At 65.0% G+C, this 15,460-nt stretch overlaps 1 protein-coding gene across 1 annotated transcript in view; it reads right to left on the bottom strand.

The window, feature by feature from the left end:
* The window catches only part of PROM2 (prominin 2), a 60,352-nt gene extending 46,704 nt beyond the window's left edge, over positions 1-13,648 (bottom strand). The window contains exons 1-4 of the mRNA XM_039913378.1: positions 13,535-13,648; positions 11,574-12,241; positions 10,300-10,363; positions 8,023-8,135 (exon numbers count right to left, since the gene is read on the bottom strand). Of these exons, the coding sequence (XP_039769312.1) occupies positions 8,023-8,135; positions 10,300-10,363; positions 11,574-12,241; positions 13,535-13,648 (959 nt within the window). The remainder of the gene's footprint in view (positions 1-8,022; positions 8,136-10,299; positions 10,364-11,573; positions 12,242-13,534) is intronic.
* Positions 13,649-15,460: the final 1,812 nt, after the last annotated feature.

Genomic DNA, 15,460 nt, shown 5'->3' on the forward strand with positions numbered 1-15,460 from the left:
CGTCATCAGCGCGCACGTTCCCCGTCCTTACGTCTCCGGACCGGAGCCCGACGTTCGTTCCCGACGGGTCACCTCCCTCCCCCGCCCCCCCGGGCCCTTACCGTGGATAATAAGTCTACCCCGGATAGGGAAGGTCCTTTCCGTTTCCCCAGAACACTCTCACGTCATTTTGTCCTCGCAACATCCCTCTGAAGCAGGGAATCATCACACCCGTTGACGGATGAGAAGGCCGAGGCCCACGGGGGTCGGGTGGGTTTACGAGCCCCACGTTCATTCATTCGGTAGTACTTACTGAGCGCTTACTATGTGCAGAGCGCTGTACTAAGCGCTCGGGATGGACAATCTGGCAACGGGTAGAGACCATTCCTGCCCCCCATATGAGCTGGGACCCGAACCCACGGTGTCCAACCCCACGCCTCCTCCCCAGAGAGGCCCAGCCACCGGAGGCTACCCCTCCCGTGGACCGGTAACTGGACTCCGGAATCAATCAGCCGGGCTCAGCCGAGTCCCTCCCGTGAGTTGGGGCGGAGGAGGGACGATTACAAATCGGGGACCACCCTCTCCTTTAGGAGTACCGAGGTGGAGGATCTCCTCTCATCCAAGGCCTCTTAACCAAACAGCGCAGCTATAGGAACCCCAGACCTCCTCCGTCAATCAGACCGCGGCCGGCGGCATCGGCCAATCTGGCCCGCGGTGCCGTTATCTACCGGGCCAACGCTATCTCGGAGAAGAGGCGGTGGCTTGGGGCACCGAGGCAGGGTGAGTTCTCTTCCTCTCCCAGGGCTGCCGTGATGTTTCCAGGTGCTACAGCTCCCCGTGAGGGGTCGCGGGGAGACCACAGCTCGCTCCACGTGAGCTCCCGGTCCCTCCCGAGAGGGACCTCCCCCCAGGACTGGTGATCTAGACGCTGAGCGGTCCAGGGAGGGAGCGAGGGCGGCTTTGTCTTCAGTTTCTTTTTCCTTCTCTCATTCTCTCCTTCGCGCGAGCCCGGGCCCTCCCGGAGACGCCTCCACATTAGCGAGCCCTCATTAGTCCCCGTGCTGCCTGTGGGGTTCCGCGGCTTCTCGGCGGGGGCGGCCGAGCGCGATGGCATTCGCTGAGCTTTCGCGGCGCGCCAGGCACCGTGCTGAGATTGGCTTCTAGAGCACATCGGGTTGGACACGGCCCCAGCCCCACGTGGGGCTCACGGCCTCAATCCCCATTTTACAGATGAGGTCACCGAGGCCCGGAGAGGTGAAGCGACCTACCCACGGTCACGCGGCAGACAGGTGGCCGAGCCGGGACCCTCTGCCCCCCCAGGCCCGCGCTCTACCGACTACGCCGTCCCCGAGGAACCTGACAGCGGGGGTGGGGGGCCGGACAGAAAAGTACGTTCCAGGTAGGAGGAGGCCGGAGAGGATGGCCAAGTACCGGCGCATCCTTCGAGCGCTGAGGTAAGAATTCGGTTCCCACACGAAGGCGGCCGCCCTGATTGACCGGGTTGGAGCTGAGGGTGACGAGAGAGTGAGGTGACACGTCGGGACGGAGGAATGGAGCGGAGGATGACGAGAGAAATGTTACAACCGGGCACCGCTCACCTCCCCCTCTCTCCTTAACCTCGGCCTCACCCGCCGGCCGCGGGCTGTACCTCCTCTAAATAACTGTCCTTGGTCCCGCCCACCGGTCCCCAGGTGTAAACCCTCGCCCTCATCACCCTCAGCCCCACACTCCGCTCCTCGGGTACAACTCGAAGCCCGACCGAGGGCCCACCTCCTCCCGGAGGCCTGCCCAGACCGAGCCCCCCTTCTCCCCAGCTCCTCCCTCCCTCGGCTCTACTCCCCTCCCCGCGGCACCTGTGCACGTGTTATTTTATTCATTTTGGTAGTGACCTGTCCATAATTCCATTTCCCCTCTTCAGAGCCCTACTGAGAGCTCACCTCCTCCAGGAGGCCTTCCCAGACCCAGCCCTCCGCTCCCCCTCCCCTCCCTGTTCTACCCCGCTTTCCCTCCCCGCGGCACTCGTGTACATATGTTATTTATTACTCTATCTCATTAATGATGTGTATCTATACCTACGATTCCGTTCAGTCTATTTTGATGGGATCGACGCCCGACTAGCTGTTGTCCGTCTCCCCGTTTCAGACTGTCGGCCCGTGGTGGGGCAGGGATTGTCTCTGCCCGTTGCCGGACTGCACACTCCAAGCGGTTAGTGCAGGGCTCTGCGCAAAGTAAGCGCTCAACGAATACGATTGAACGAACATTTTCTCACGTTGAGGCTACTGATGCCTGTCCACTGGCTTTGTTCTGTCGTCCGTCTCCCCCCCTTCTAGACCGTGAGCTCCGTTTGTTGCCCAAGTTTATTTCCCAAGCGCTCGGCACAAAGTGAGAGCTGAATGAATGAACCCACGTCCCTCACTGTCCTCGGTCCCCCCGTCCCCGGAACGTTCCCGGTCTGGACGTCCTCTCCCTCGTGGTGTTCGGCTCCAACCGCGTGTCCCCAGATGTAAACCATCGCCCTCACTTTGCTGGGCCCCACCCAACCGTCCCAAGTCGTAACACCTTTCCCTCGTTATCCTCGGCCCCAGACACCGGTGCCCCGGCGGAACCCCGCTGGCCCGTTACCAACGGCGCTCGGCGCGTAGGAGGCGCTTAACGAATACCATAATCATCATTGTTATTGTTGTGACCATCAGCCCCTCCCATCCGTCCCCACCTCTCATCCCTCTCCCTCATCATCCTCGGCCCCGCCCACCGGCCACTGTCTGTCGCAGCGCGCCGCGGTGGAAAGGGCCCGGGCTTGGGAGTCGGAGGTCGTGGCTCCGTCACTTGTCGGCTGCGTGACTTTGGGCGAGTCACGTCACTTCTCCGGGCCTCGGTGACCTCAGCTGGAAAACGGGGGTTGAGACTGTGAGCCCCACGTGGTGCTCAGAACGGTGCTCGGCACATAGTGAGCGTCTAACGTATGCCGCTGTTACGATGCCGAGCGCTTAGTACGGGGCCCCGCGCAGAGGAATAACTCAATAAACGCGACTGAATGTAAGTGCCCAATAGATACGATCGATTAGAGGATCCAGAGCCGGTGCGGAGTAGACACAGAGGGGCGAGAAGGGGTGCGACCGCTCCGGGGGAAGTGTAACGTGGGGAATTTAGAGAGCGCGGCTCGCTCCGGGTCCCTCGGAATCCCAGTCCCTCCCCCCCGGAGGGCTCCACACGAGTCCGGAGCCGGCGACCCGGGCTTGGGAGTCGGAGGTCCTGGGTTCTAATCTCCCCTCCGCCACCTGTCTGCTGGGCGACCCCGGGCGAGGCGCTTCGCTTCCCCGGGCCTCGGTGCCCTCGTCCGTAACGTGGGGATTGAGACCGTGAGCCTCACGTGGGACAATCTGATCACCTCGTATCTCCCCCAGAGAAGTGCTCGGCACACAGCGAGCGCCTGACGGATACCAGCATTATTGTTATTACCCCGACTATTATCCCAAACTGCGACGGGGCGGGGGCCGGAGGCCGGAGGCGTCCGCAGCGGCTTCAGGAGCAACCTGGGGGCTGGGGGGGGGGGGGAGGGGGCGCGCTCTGACCCCTTGGCTGTTAACAGTGCCATAATGATCATCGTTATTAATGATGATGATAATGATAAAATCCGCCCTCTCATCTCCATCCGAACTGCTGCTATAATACAGTCACTTACCCCATCCCACCTTGATTGCTATAACAGCCTCCCCGCTGACCTCCCCGCCTCCCGCCTCCCCCGCCTCCAGCCCGTACCGGGGCGCTCTGCTGCCCGGATCGTTTCTCTCCAAAAACGTTCAGGACACATCTGGGATGGGTGGACGTGACGGACGCCCCAGGCGAGAGGGGCCGGGGGCGGGGAGAGGCGGCGTCAGCGGGCCGGACCTTAGGCCGTGGGGGCGACGAGCGCTTGGGAGTCAGAGGTCGCGGGTTCTGATCCCGGCTCCGCCACCCGTCTGCTGTGTGACCTTAAGTCACCTCACTTCTCTGGGCCTCAATTCCCTCATCTGTAAAATGGCGATCGAGACCGTGAGCCACGCGTGGGACAGCCCGAGGACCTTAGATCTACCCCAGGGCTTAGCACGTAGTAGGAGCTTAACAGATACCGCCTTCGTTATTATCATGATTATTATTTAACCTCCCTCCCCATACTGTGGGGGAGCTCAACCCCGGGCCGCGGTTTGGAGCCAGGGAGGGAACGGGGCGGGGCGGGGGAATCCGCCTCGGCAGTGAAGACCCTTCAGGCCGGGCTCTGTGTTAGATTCCATATTCCTCCATTCATTCATTCATTCGTTCGTTCGTTCGTTCAAGCGTATTTACCGAGTGCTTACCGTGTGCCAAACACTCTACAGAGGGCTTGGGAGAGGGCAGTATTACCCAAAACGGACACGTTCCCCGTCCAGAACGAGCTTACGGTCTAGAGGGGGAGAAAGATACTGATAGATAACGACGGTATTTGCTAAGCACTTACTGTACTTACCGTTTACCGCTCACTAGAGAAGCAGCTTCGCTGGGTGGGAAGAGCCCGGGCTTGGGAGTCGGAGGTCGTGGGTTCTAATCCCGGCTCCGCCTCTCGTCCGCTGTGTGACCTCGGGCAAGCCGCTTCACTTCTCTGGGCCTCAGGTGCCTCATCTGGGAAATGGGGACGGAGACTGCGAGCCCCACGTGGGACCACCCGGAGTGGAGAGAGACGGGGAGGCTGGGAGGTCAGCGAGGGGGCCGTTGTTGTCATCAAGGATGGGGATAGGATAGAGGACTATAAGGACGGAGAAGCAGTTTGGACGGAGATGAAAGGGCAGATTTTATAGTAACAATAATAATAATAATAATAACAACGGCATTTTCTTGGGCACTCACTACGCGCCAGGCACCGTAGTAAGCGCCGAGGGGGATGCAAGCGGGTCAGGTTGGACGCAGTCCCACGTGGGGCTCCCGGTCCCGATATCCATTTTACAGACGAGGTAACTGGGGCCCAGCGAAGTGACTCGCCCAAGGTCACCCGGCAGACAAGTGGCGGGGCCGGGATCGGGACCGACGACCTTCCGACTCCCCGGCCCGCGCCCCGTCCGCCGTGCCGGGCTGCTTCCACGACGCTGGGAAGGTGGAGATCTGGGGGCTCCGCGCACCGCAAGTGCTCGCTGTTTATCTGACGAGGAGTGACGGACCGACTGGCCAACCCTCGGAGGAGGAGATGGGATTTTACGCGGGTTTTGAGGGCGGGGAAAGCGGAGGACTCTCAGATGCCAAGAGGGAGCGTGTTCCAGGACCGAGGGAAAGGGCTCGGCGGCAAGAGCGACGGGACTGAGGTACGGACGAGTGGAGCGTGTGGATTCTTATTTCTTTGTAGTAGGAGGACGACGAGGTAAAGGAGGAGGAGGAGAGCCGACCGAGTGACTTGCGGCCGATTTTAAGGAGTTCCCGTTTGATGCGGAGGAGGTCGGCAGCCAGCGGGGGTTCCTGAGGCTGACTCTTTTTTAGAAAAATCATCCGGGCAGCGGAGTGGAGCGTGGACTGGAGCGGGAAGAGACAGGAGGTAGGGAAGTCGGCGAAGAAACCGAGGCAGGAGTCCAAAACTCCCCGCTGCCCTCTCTAACCCCCTTCCCTTCCCTCCTCTGGTCACGGAGAAGCAGCGTGGCTCAGCGGAAAGAGCCCGGCCTTCGGAGTCGGCGGTCACGAGTCCGACTCCCGGCTCTGCCACCTGTCAGCCGTGGGACTGCGGGCGGGTCACTTCACCTCTCTGGGCCTCAGTTCCCTCGTCTGGAAAACGGGGATTAAGAGTGCGCGAGCCCCACGTGGGGCAACCTGACGCCCCGGTATCTCCCCCAGCGCTTAGAACGGTGCTCGGCACCTAGTAAGCGCTTAACAGATGCCAACGTTATCATCTTGCTCCCCGCGGTCTATTCTCATCTCCTCCTAGGGGGAGGAGGGAGGGAAAAGGGAAAGAGGGAGAGAGAGAACGGCGTCAAATTCGGTGCTTTGCACACAGTAGGCACCCGGTGCAGCACTCTGTGTCCGGCAGGTACGCGATACCAGTAGGTGCCCGGCACAGTGTTCTGCCCGGGTCGGTGCTCTGTACTCTATAAGAACCCCGCGTACCTTCCTCCTCACCAACCCTGTCCCTCTCTCTTTGTCATCTGTAATCAACAGTATTTATTGAGCGCTTACTATGTGCAGAGCACTGTACTGAGCGCTTGGAAGTCGGCAACAGATAGAGCCGGTCCCCGCCGTTGGACGGGATTCCATTCCTTTGCCCGTGCAACCCCAGGTGATTCGCCCCAGATGACCCAACTCTTTTCCCCCGACCCTTTTTCTCACATCTCCTAGTCTCTCCCCCTGCACTTCTGCTTGGGACGATCTGCCCAGGCCATTAAGGGCGCCCGAAAAAGTCAAACCGCGCGAGAAACACGGCGGTCCGGCGTGAAGGAGCACAGGCCCGGAAGCTCCCTCGCGATCCAGCGACTCCATCCCCCTGCCCCCGCGCTGAGGTCGGCCCCACCTCCTTCTGCCCCACCGCTGACCCCCGGTCGCAGGGTCGGGAGACCCCGTGATTTACGCTCTGATGGCAGTCGAGGAGGAGCCGGTATCAACGGCTTGCTCACCCGACCACCTCAAAGGATTTCTCCCGACACGCTCCGGCGTGAAATGCCTCCGTCGCGGACTTTCGGGTCAGACATCCCGGAATCCGCCGCGACTCAGAATCGGAGTCCGGGCTCCCTTGGGGCTCCCCAAGCTAGCGCATCCCAACACCGCCCGGTGTGGCCACCGATCTGCTGAGAGGCAAGGTGGCGTCGTAGATAGCTCAAGGCCCCGGGGGTCCCGAGGTCGCGGGTTCTAACTCCGCCGTGTGACCTCGGGCCCGTCGCTTAACCTCTCCGGGCCTCGGCCGCCTCATCTAAATAGGGGTCGAGACCGCGTCCAGCGCGATTTACCCGTGGCCGCCCTGGTAGCCGGCGCGGCGTCCGGCGCGGCGTAAGCACTTAGCGAACACCACGGTTATTATCAGTATTTTAGATTTGGAGCGGGAACGCAACGGGGGAGATGGCCGGATTCTCCTCGAGAACCCGGGGAACCGTTGGGGGTTCAGCCAGTCCCTCGGATCGGGTTTAGAAGAACGGCAGATGCCTCCCTCCTTCCTGGGAGTGTGAAACTCCAAATTAACCCGTCCACCTCTCTCCTTCTCTCCCCGTCTCACACACACGCTCTAACCCAGTCTTTGGTCCTAAGCAGAAAACCGGTGTTTGATTTGTCAGGGATTTCAGCACCGACAGCCCCAGCGATCCCCGGAAGGTCCTGCGAGAATCAGTTCGGGGCCTAAGTGGCACTTAGCGGGCCCCCGGCCGCAATTCCCATCGCTCGACTGCTTTCATCGAGAACTTCCCGCGTGCAGCGGAACACAACGGTATAACGGACACCTTCCCTGCCCGAGAGCTTCCGGTCAGAGGGGGAGACGGACGTTAATGTAAATAAGCGAAATCTCCTCCTCCAGAATCTCCGGGGGTCGCCTGCACATCTCCGGATCGATCAAAGACGCCCCGCCGTGGGCTTTAAACGGTCCATCAGACTCGATCCCTCCTACTTGGCCTCGCCTCTCTCCTTCTACAACCCAGCCTGCCCACCTCACTCCTCTGTGCCTCCATCTCCCCGTCTCGCCGCCCACGGCCTGCCTCTGGCCCGGAACTTTCTCCCTCCTCAAATCCGCCAGACGATTGCGTCCCGCCCCCCTTCAAGGCCTTTCTGAAGGCACGTCTCCTCCAAGAGGCCTTCCCTGACTGAACTGTACTTTTCCTCTTCTGTCACCCCGACTCGCTCCCTACGCTCTTCCCCTCTCTCGCCAACGCACAGCACTTAGGTATATATCTGTGATTTTATATTGATGTCTGTTTGTTTCTACCGATGGCCGTCTCCCCCGCCCGCCGGACCGTGAGCCCACCGTGGGCAGGGACTGTCGTTCTCCACTGCCGGGTCGTCCTCTCCCAAGCGCTCTCCCCCACCTCCGGCCCCGGCCTCCCTCCCTCTCTGCGGTCTCGCATCTCCTCCCGCCTTGGAGACATCTCCACTTGGACGTCGCCCTTCACGGCTCGTGAGAATCCAATCGAAACGGAGGTGTAGGTTCCGGAGGAGCCGGCCAGCGTCAGGCATTCGGCTGCCCGGAGCTGGCGGAGAAAACCCCGGAGACGATCGCGGTAGATGGCGTGGCCGCGACCTGTTACGTCATCACGTGACGCCCCTCTCCTCGTCTCCCTCTGCGGCCTACTCCCCCGGGGAGTCTCCGAGAGTCTCCCGTGCTCGAGTAGAGCCCCTCTCTCCAGGGTCAAGGACACGGTGGCCAGCGGGGACGCTTTTCCCAAGTCTCTCCGCCTGAGGAAAGATAGCCATCCGTCTGGTTTGGGACTGATCGAGCCGTCGGTGTTGTCTATCCAACAGTTACTGCGTTCGGAGTACACTAGGCACCTGGGAGAGGACGATGAAGTTGGGGGCCGCGATCTCGGCTTACAGGGAGCTTACGGTCTGGAGGGGGAAACTGACGTTAAATCGCAGGTAGGGGCGACGGTAGGGTTCGGAGATGTGGGGCCGACGTGAGGTATCGCGCTACAGTCGACGCGGAGGAGAGGGCAGGGAGGGGAAATGAGGGCTCGGTCGGGAAAGCCCTCTTCGGGGAGGTGTGATTTCAGGAGGGTTTGGAAGGTGGGGAGGGTGGTGGACCGTCAGGTATCAAGGGGGAGGGAGTTCCAGACCCAGAGGACGTGGGGGGACAGGATAGGTGAGATGGGGCCACGGCGGGTAGCTGGCACAGGAGGAGGAGGAGGAGGAGGAGGAGCAGCGGAGCGCGAGGGTTGGGTCGGAGGAGGAGCCGACTGGGCGTCTCGAAGCCGACGGGAAGGAGTTTCCGTCTGATGCCGGAAGCCCCCGAGCGGCGGGGAGATGCGGGCCGGGCGTTTTTTCAGAAAAACGATCCGGGCAGCCGAGCGGGAGTACGGACCGGCGAGGAGAGAGGCATTAGACCGTAAGCCCGTCGATTAATAACAAGGACGTTGGTATTCGTTAAGCGCTTACTACGTGCCGAGCGCTGTTCCGTGCGCCGGGGGGGGGGGGGGGGGGTCAGGATGTCCCACTTCACAGATGAGGTGACTGAGGCCCAGAGAAGTGAAGTGACGCGCCCGCGGTCACCCGGCTGACAGGTGGCAGAGCCGGCATTCGAACCCGTGACCTCTGACCCCAAAGCCCGGCCTCCTCCCGCTGAGCCACGCTGCTCCCGATTAGACCGTGGGCCCGTCGCCATCCGTTGCCGATTCGTACATTCCAAGCGCTCAGTCCGGTGCCCTGCACACGGTGAGCGCTCAGCGGACACCACTGAATGAGACGGGGAGGTCAGAGAGAAGCCCGACGCGCTGGTCGAGGCGGGAAACGATACGTATCCGACGTCCCCCCTCCGCCCCCGCCTCTGCGTCGACTACGGAACCGGCCGTGAATCCCGTAGGCGCTTTGCAAACTCACCCTGGCTCCGCGGGCCCCACGTGGACGGCCTTATGCTCCATTCCCGCCCCCGTCTGTCTGGCCAGGTCGCGCCGAACTCTCCGAAACGCTCGGTACAGCGCTCTGCGCGCGGTAAGCGCCCCATACGACGAGCGGGGACAGGGGACCCGGGGCAGACCGGTTCGCGCCCCGCCATCCGGCGAGGACGGGAGCCAGCAGCCCGGCCCATTTCTGGATCGAAGGGGTTACGGAGCCACGGCGTCCTCACTCCGCTGCGCCCCCGCCCCCTCACGCCCTCGTCCCAGTCGGCGTCCCAGACGGGACGGGACTGGCGGGGCCGGGGGAGCGCGAGCGGCTCCGGGGGAGCCGCTTTCACTAGGATCGGCTCCTTCGCCCACGTTCCCGGTCTGAGCGTCTCGTCTGCCGTTCCCCCCGGAGACTCCGTCCACGGCGCCTTTTCCCGAGAGAACGGGCGCGGGATAATGATGATTCGGGTATCCGTTAAGCACTTACTACGTTCTAAGGCCTGCGGCGATCAGGTCGTCCCGCGTGAGGCTCGCGGTTAAGCCCCGTTGGACGGACGAGGCGACCGAGGCACAGAGAAGCCAAGTGACTCGCCCACGGTCACGCAGCCGACGGGCGGCAGAGCCGGGACTCGAACTCACGACCCCTGACTCCCGAGCCCGGGCTCCTTCCACTAAGCCTCGCCGTTCCTCCGCTACTCTCCATTCCGCACGCGGACGCCCCGTGCCCGCCCCGGACGAACCCGGTCCCGGCTCGGTTCCCCCGGGGTGCGTCTCGCCAACCCCACTCCGGGGAACGTTTCCGAATTCCCCAACTTACCCGTGCAAAACCGCCGGCGTAGACGGAACACTGGTGATGCGGACCAGGTGGCCGGATGGTTGAGCTCCGGGGGGGGGGGGGGGGGCCGGCGGTGCCTACGGGGGGAGAGGTCCGTACCGGGAGTCGGGGGACCTGGGTTCTAACCCTAGCTTCACCGCCCGCCTGCTGCTTGGACAAGCCGCTCAGCTTTTCCCGTGCCTCGGTTTCTTCGACTGTAAAACGGGGGTAAACCCCTGCCCCTCCACCCCTTTAGACCGCGAGCCCCGTGTGGGACTGGGACCTGGATCCGATTATACCGTATCCGCCCCGTTTCTTAAATCCAAGCGCGTTAACAAAACCGTGGCTGTTATTCTCATCGTCACGAGAGATCGCGTCTTCTCAATCGAGTGCACTCTCCCCGGGACTTTTTACGGGGCTCGGTGCAGCAGGAGCTCAGTAGATGTTATTCACGTGCCGTCGCCGTGTAGTCCCGTTGGAGTCGCGGCTCTTCAAAAGCAGGGAGGAGTGGGTTCAAATGGCACGTCCTCAAGCAGTGCGGGCCCGCGGCGACGTGATCGGCCGCCAAGCTACATGCGTCCGTGGACTAACGCCGATTCCTGATGGGGCTGAACAGCGGAGATCCCACTGCGGGGCCCGTGAACCGGTGAAAACGCGATCGCCGGCGTTCACTCCCGGCAAGGTTGGGGACAGGCCCCCGGGAGAGGGTTCCCGGGCCACCGTGGTGAGTCGAGCCTTGTCGCAGACGGTTGTCGCCGCGGAGCGGAGGGCGGGCCGTTGCCCGACTAGGATGGGGTTTCTCCCGATCGTCTTGAGCTCCCCCAGCGCTTAGCGCCGAGTGTACGAGCGCTACCGCAGGCGTCAGGGCGCAAACGATCCCCTCGGCCGGGTCGGCCGGGGAAGCTAGGGGAGCCGCAGAGGAAGAGGCCGAGCTCCCGGGAGTCGACCCGTTCGGAAAGCTCGTGCGGGTGGTGATCACGTGAGCCTCGCGTCTTTTTGAAATCGATCGGTGGCGTTAACTGAATATTTCCCGTGCGCAAAGCACCGTGCGCTGAGCACTGTACCGGGCTCTTAGGCCCTAACGGGAAGCTGACAAATCCCCTGGCCACGAGTTTACCCCGGATAAAGCCCGAGGGGCGGAGTGACCCGATGGAGTTGGGAGACGTCCTTCCGGTCCTCGAGAGGTTGACGGTTTAGCCGCGCCCTCCGATGTGCCAAGTACGGTGCCCCACGCTCGGTAAATAGCGGCGATCGATCCGCCTTCCCCCGACGCTTACGGGCCCAGGGGCGCACGACCGATTCCGCCGGAGACCGTCGCCTTCGGGAGCCGCGGGTGCCTGCGGGGAGGGTGGTCCGGGCCGACCTCGTCGGGGAGACCCCGCCATTCGGGGTGGTGGGAGGTGCAGAGGACCCGCTCGGCGTTGGACGCCCCCGTGCCCCCCCGCCGAGAATTCGCCTGCCGAGAAGTCGCAGGAGCTTTGGGACTCAGGGACCCGACTTCCCCGGCCTCCCCGGAGGTGACTTCCCGCAAGCCTCCGCGCCTTCTCCCGGCCCGCCTGCTGGGGCGCGAACCCGTGGGGCCTCCGGCACGTCTTGGCACTCGCCCGTGGGCGGCCCCCCGCTTCCCCCAGCCGTGCCACGGAAATCCCACCACGCCGTTTTCGGGGCCCGAGGGCAGCCGGGCCCCGGCTCCGGCGGCCTCCGGTCCGGGCGCACGTCGCCGGAGCTCCGCGGGGAGCACCGGGGAGGGGACCTCCCGTTTAGACGGCACGCCCGGGGCCGCCACGGGCCAGGGATTACCTGTTCCTTCCCCGCCCCCGGGCGCCCCCCGGGGCCGAACCCCGAGAACCGACCCCCGGGCGCCGCGGCGCCCGCCGCGGCCGGCGAGCCCCGTTCCCGGGACATTCGAGGCAGCGCCGCGGCGGGGATACGGCCAGCCGCCTCCCTTCCCCCACGGAGGCCGAGGTTACCGCCGCAGCGGAGGGCGGGCTCCGGTGCCCGGCCGGGTCGGCCCCCACTTGCGAGGCTACGGCCCCGGGGGCCGGGGGGGGGGGGGGGGGGCGCGTCGCGGGCCCGGAGCCCCCGGGCTCCCGGCGGGGATGAAGCTGCACGAGATCCCGCCCCAAGGAGCCCCGCCGTCCGACTCCGCGTCCGGGCCCCGCCGCCCCCCGGCACGCCGCCGCGACGGGCTCCCCGGGTGGGCGGCGGGCCGCGGGGAGGTAGCGAAGGGGATCCCGTTCCACGGGGATGGTCCCGAGTCCCTGGATGTCGGAGGATCGGAGGGGTCTGGACCCCGGCGGGCCTGGTTTCTCTAGCTGACCTCACTCCGAGGCGCCCCGGGATTCACTCGTCCGATCGTACTTCCGCCGGGGCGAGCCGGGACGGGGGGAGGGGGACGGACGGGACCCCCGCTTCTCCGGCCCGCCCGAGGCGCCGCCGTCCCCTCCGCAGATTTCCCTTTGCGCAGCTCCGTGGGGAAGGGGTCCTGGCATCGGGATCCATTCATCGGCGTTACTGAGTGCCGACTACGTGCGGAGCGCGGTACTGAGCGCTCGGGAGAGTTGGCGCGGTCCCCGCCCCCAGCGGGGTGACGGCCCAGAGGGGGATTTATAATATAAAATTTAGAGAGGCGCACCTAAGCTCCACGGGGTCGAGGGTAGGGTGGCCGTCGAACGCCCAAGAGGTCACAGGACCCGACGCACAGATGACCCGGAAGGGTTTGATCAGGGGAGGCCTCTTGGAGGAGACGGGACTTCCGTTGGGTTTTGAAGGCGGGGGGGGGGGGGGTGGTCCGGCGTGAATGGAGGGGCGAGGGGTCCCAGGTTAGGAAGAGGACGCGGGAACGGGGCCGGTCCGCGACGGGGGCGAGGCGGAGGCGCGGGCGAGCGGGTTGGCGTCGGCGGAGCCGGGGGCGCCGTCGGGGCGGTAGGAGACGGGTGAGGTAGAGCAGGATGGGTCGAGCTGAGCGTCCTAAAGCCGAAGGCTAGAGGTTCCCGTCCGACGCGGAGACGCCAGGCAGCCGCGGGAGGTTCTTGAGCGGGGCGGGGGAAGGCGCGGACCGAACCTCGTTTCGAAAAACGATCCGCCGCGCGGCGCGAACCGTGACCCGGAGCGGGTGGGGAGAGAGGCGGGAGGTGGGGAGGTCGGCAAGGAGGCGGACGCGGGGCTCAAGGGGGGACAGGATAAGCGCTCGGATCGGCGCGCCGGCGTTCGCCCGGAGAGGACGGGGGGGGCGGACCTCAGCAACGTTGGGAAGGTTGAACCGACGGGATCCGGTGACGGACCCAACACGGCGGTTCAGCGGGAGGGCCGAGGCCGGCGTCGAGGCTCGGGAGACGAGGACAGCGGCCATCGCCTACGGCGACGAGAAAGGGGGCTCTGGCTTCACGGGCTCCGTCTTCTCCCCTCATCTCTCTGGCCGGTGATCCTGGGTCTCCTTCGCGGGCTCCTCCTCCCGCTCCCGTCCCCGAACCGCAGGGGTTCCTCAAGGGTCGGTTCTCGGTCCCGTTCTCCATCTACGCTCCTCGCTCCCTCGGCGAACTCGTTGGCTCCCACGGCTTCGACTCTCACCTCCCCGCGGGTGCCACCCAAATCCACGTCTCCCCTCCCTCCCTCCAGGCCCGCACCCCCTCCCGCCCGCGGGGCGTCCCCGCACCCGGCCGTCCGCCCGCCGCCTGGAACCCAACCCTCCCGAACCCCGTCCTCTCCCCGGCCTTCCCCGTCGCCGCGGACGGCGCGGCCGTCCTCCCCGGCTCCCGGGCCCGCCACCTCGGTGTCGTCCTCGGCTCCGCCCTCCCTCTCGCTCACCCGTTCCGTCGGCCGGTCTCCCCTCCGCGACGTCGCCAGGGTCCGCCCTCTCCTCTCCGTCCAAACCGCCGCCTCGTCGGTCCCATCTCCCGTCCCGTCCGCGACCGGGTGACCGCATCGGCCTCCTCTCCGATCCCCCGTCCTCCTCTCTCCGCGTCGGTTTGCACCTCACTCCGCTGTCCGGGTTGCCTTTCTACGGAAACGCCCCGGGCCCGTCAACCCCGCCCCCCCCCCCCCCCCCCCCGAACGTCTCCGGCGGTTGCCCGTCAACCTCGGCACGGAGCGAAAACTCCCCTCTCTGGACTTCGAAGCTCTCTATCACCTCGCCGCCCGCCCCGTACGCTCCGGGCCTCGCTCTCGCCCGTCCCGCCGTCGACCCCCGGCCCACGTCCCGCCTCTGGCCCGGAACGCCCTCCCTCCTCCCGTCCGCCGGACCAGCTCTCTTCCCCGCTCCGGGGCCCTACCCACCTCCCCGCCCCGCGGCACTGCTGCATATCCGTACCCGTTTATTATTCTGTTCATCCGGTCGACGACGCGCGTCGGTACCGTGAGCCCGTCGTCGGGCCGGGATCGTCTCCCTCTGTACTTTCCAAGCGCTCGGTAGGCGCTCAGTAAACACCGACGGGGAGCGTCGGGTTTGGGCGCGGAAGGCGAGTCCCGTCTGGGCCGCGTTTAGGTCGAGGCGTCGACGGGACAGCCGGGCAGAGATGCCGTGAGGCGGGAGGGGACGCGGGACCGCGGAGGATGGGGGTCGGGGCCGGACCCGCAGCCGGATCCGGTGGAGAGTCTCGGGAACAGGTCACGGGAGTTCCGTTGGCTCGCTCGCGGGGATGGAGTCTTCCTTCGGGACAGAGCCCCCCGCCCGGCCTCTCCTACGGCCGCGGCCCCCAGAAGACCCCCCGGTGCTGGATCGGCAGGAGCGTCCCGCCCGCGGAACGTCCGGACGGCGCTCGGAACTCCGGCGGCTGGCCCCCTCTGCCCCGGGGACCGAGCGGGGACCCTTGCCCACCGCCCTCTCTGGGAATCCGGAATTTTCCACCGCCCCTCCCGGAAATCCAAACCCCTCCACCGCCCCCCGCCCAAATCCGGAATCGCCCCCCGCCGCCGGCCCCGCGGATCCGGAGGCCCCCCCCGGCCCCTCCCGGGAATCCAGGATCCTCCACTGCTCCCCACCGAAAACCGGAATCCTCCCCTGGCAAATGAAAAGCCTCCACTGCCCTCCTCCCTAGCCCTCCGGAAGCCCCCACCGTCTCCCCCGGAAACCCCAAGCCCCCTGCTGCCCCTCCTAGAAGGTGAAACACCTCGGCTGTCCCCCGCAGATATCCAGAAGGTCCCGCTGCCCTCTTGCGAAACCCAG

This window comes from Ornithorhynchus anatinus, chromosome 10 (genome assembly GCF_004115215.2).
Source record: "Ornithorhynchus anatinus isolate Pmale09 chromosome 10, mOrnAna1.pri.v4, whole genome shotgun sequence".
In the NCBI taxonomy this organism is placed as follows: Eukaryota; Metazoa; Chordata; class Mammalia; order Monotremata; family Ornithorhynchidae; genus Ornithorhynchus; species Ornithorhynchus anatinus.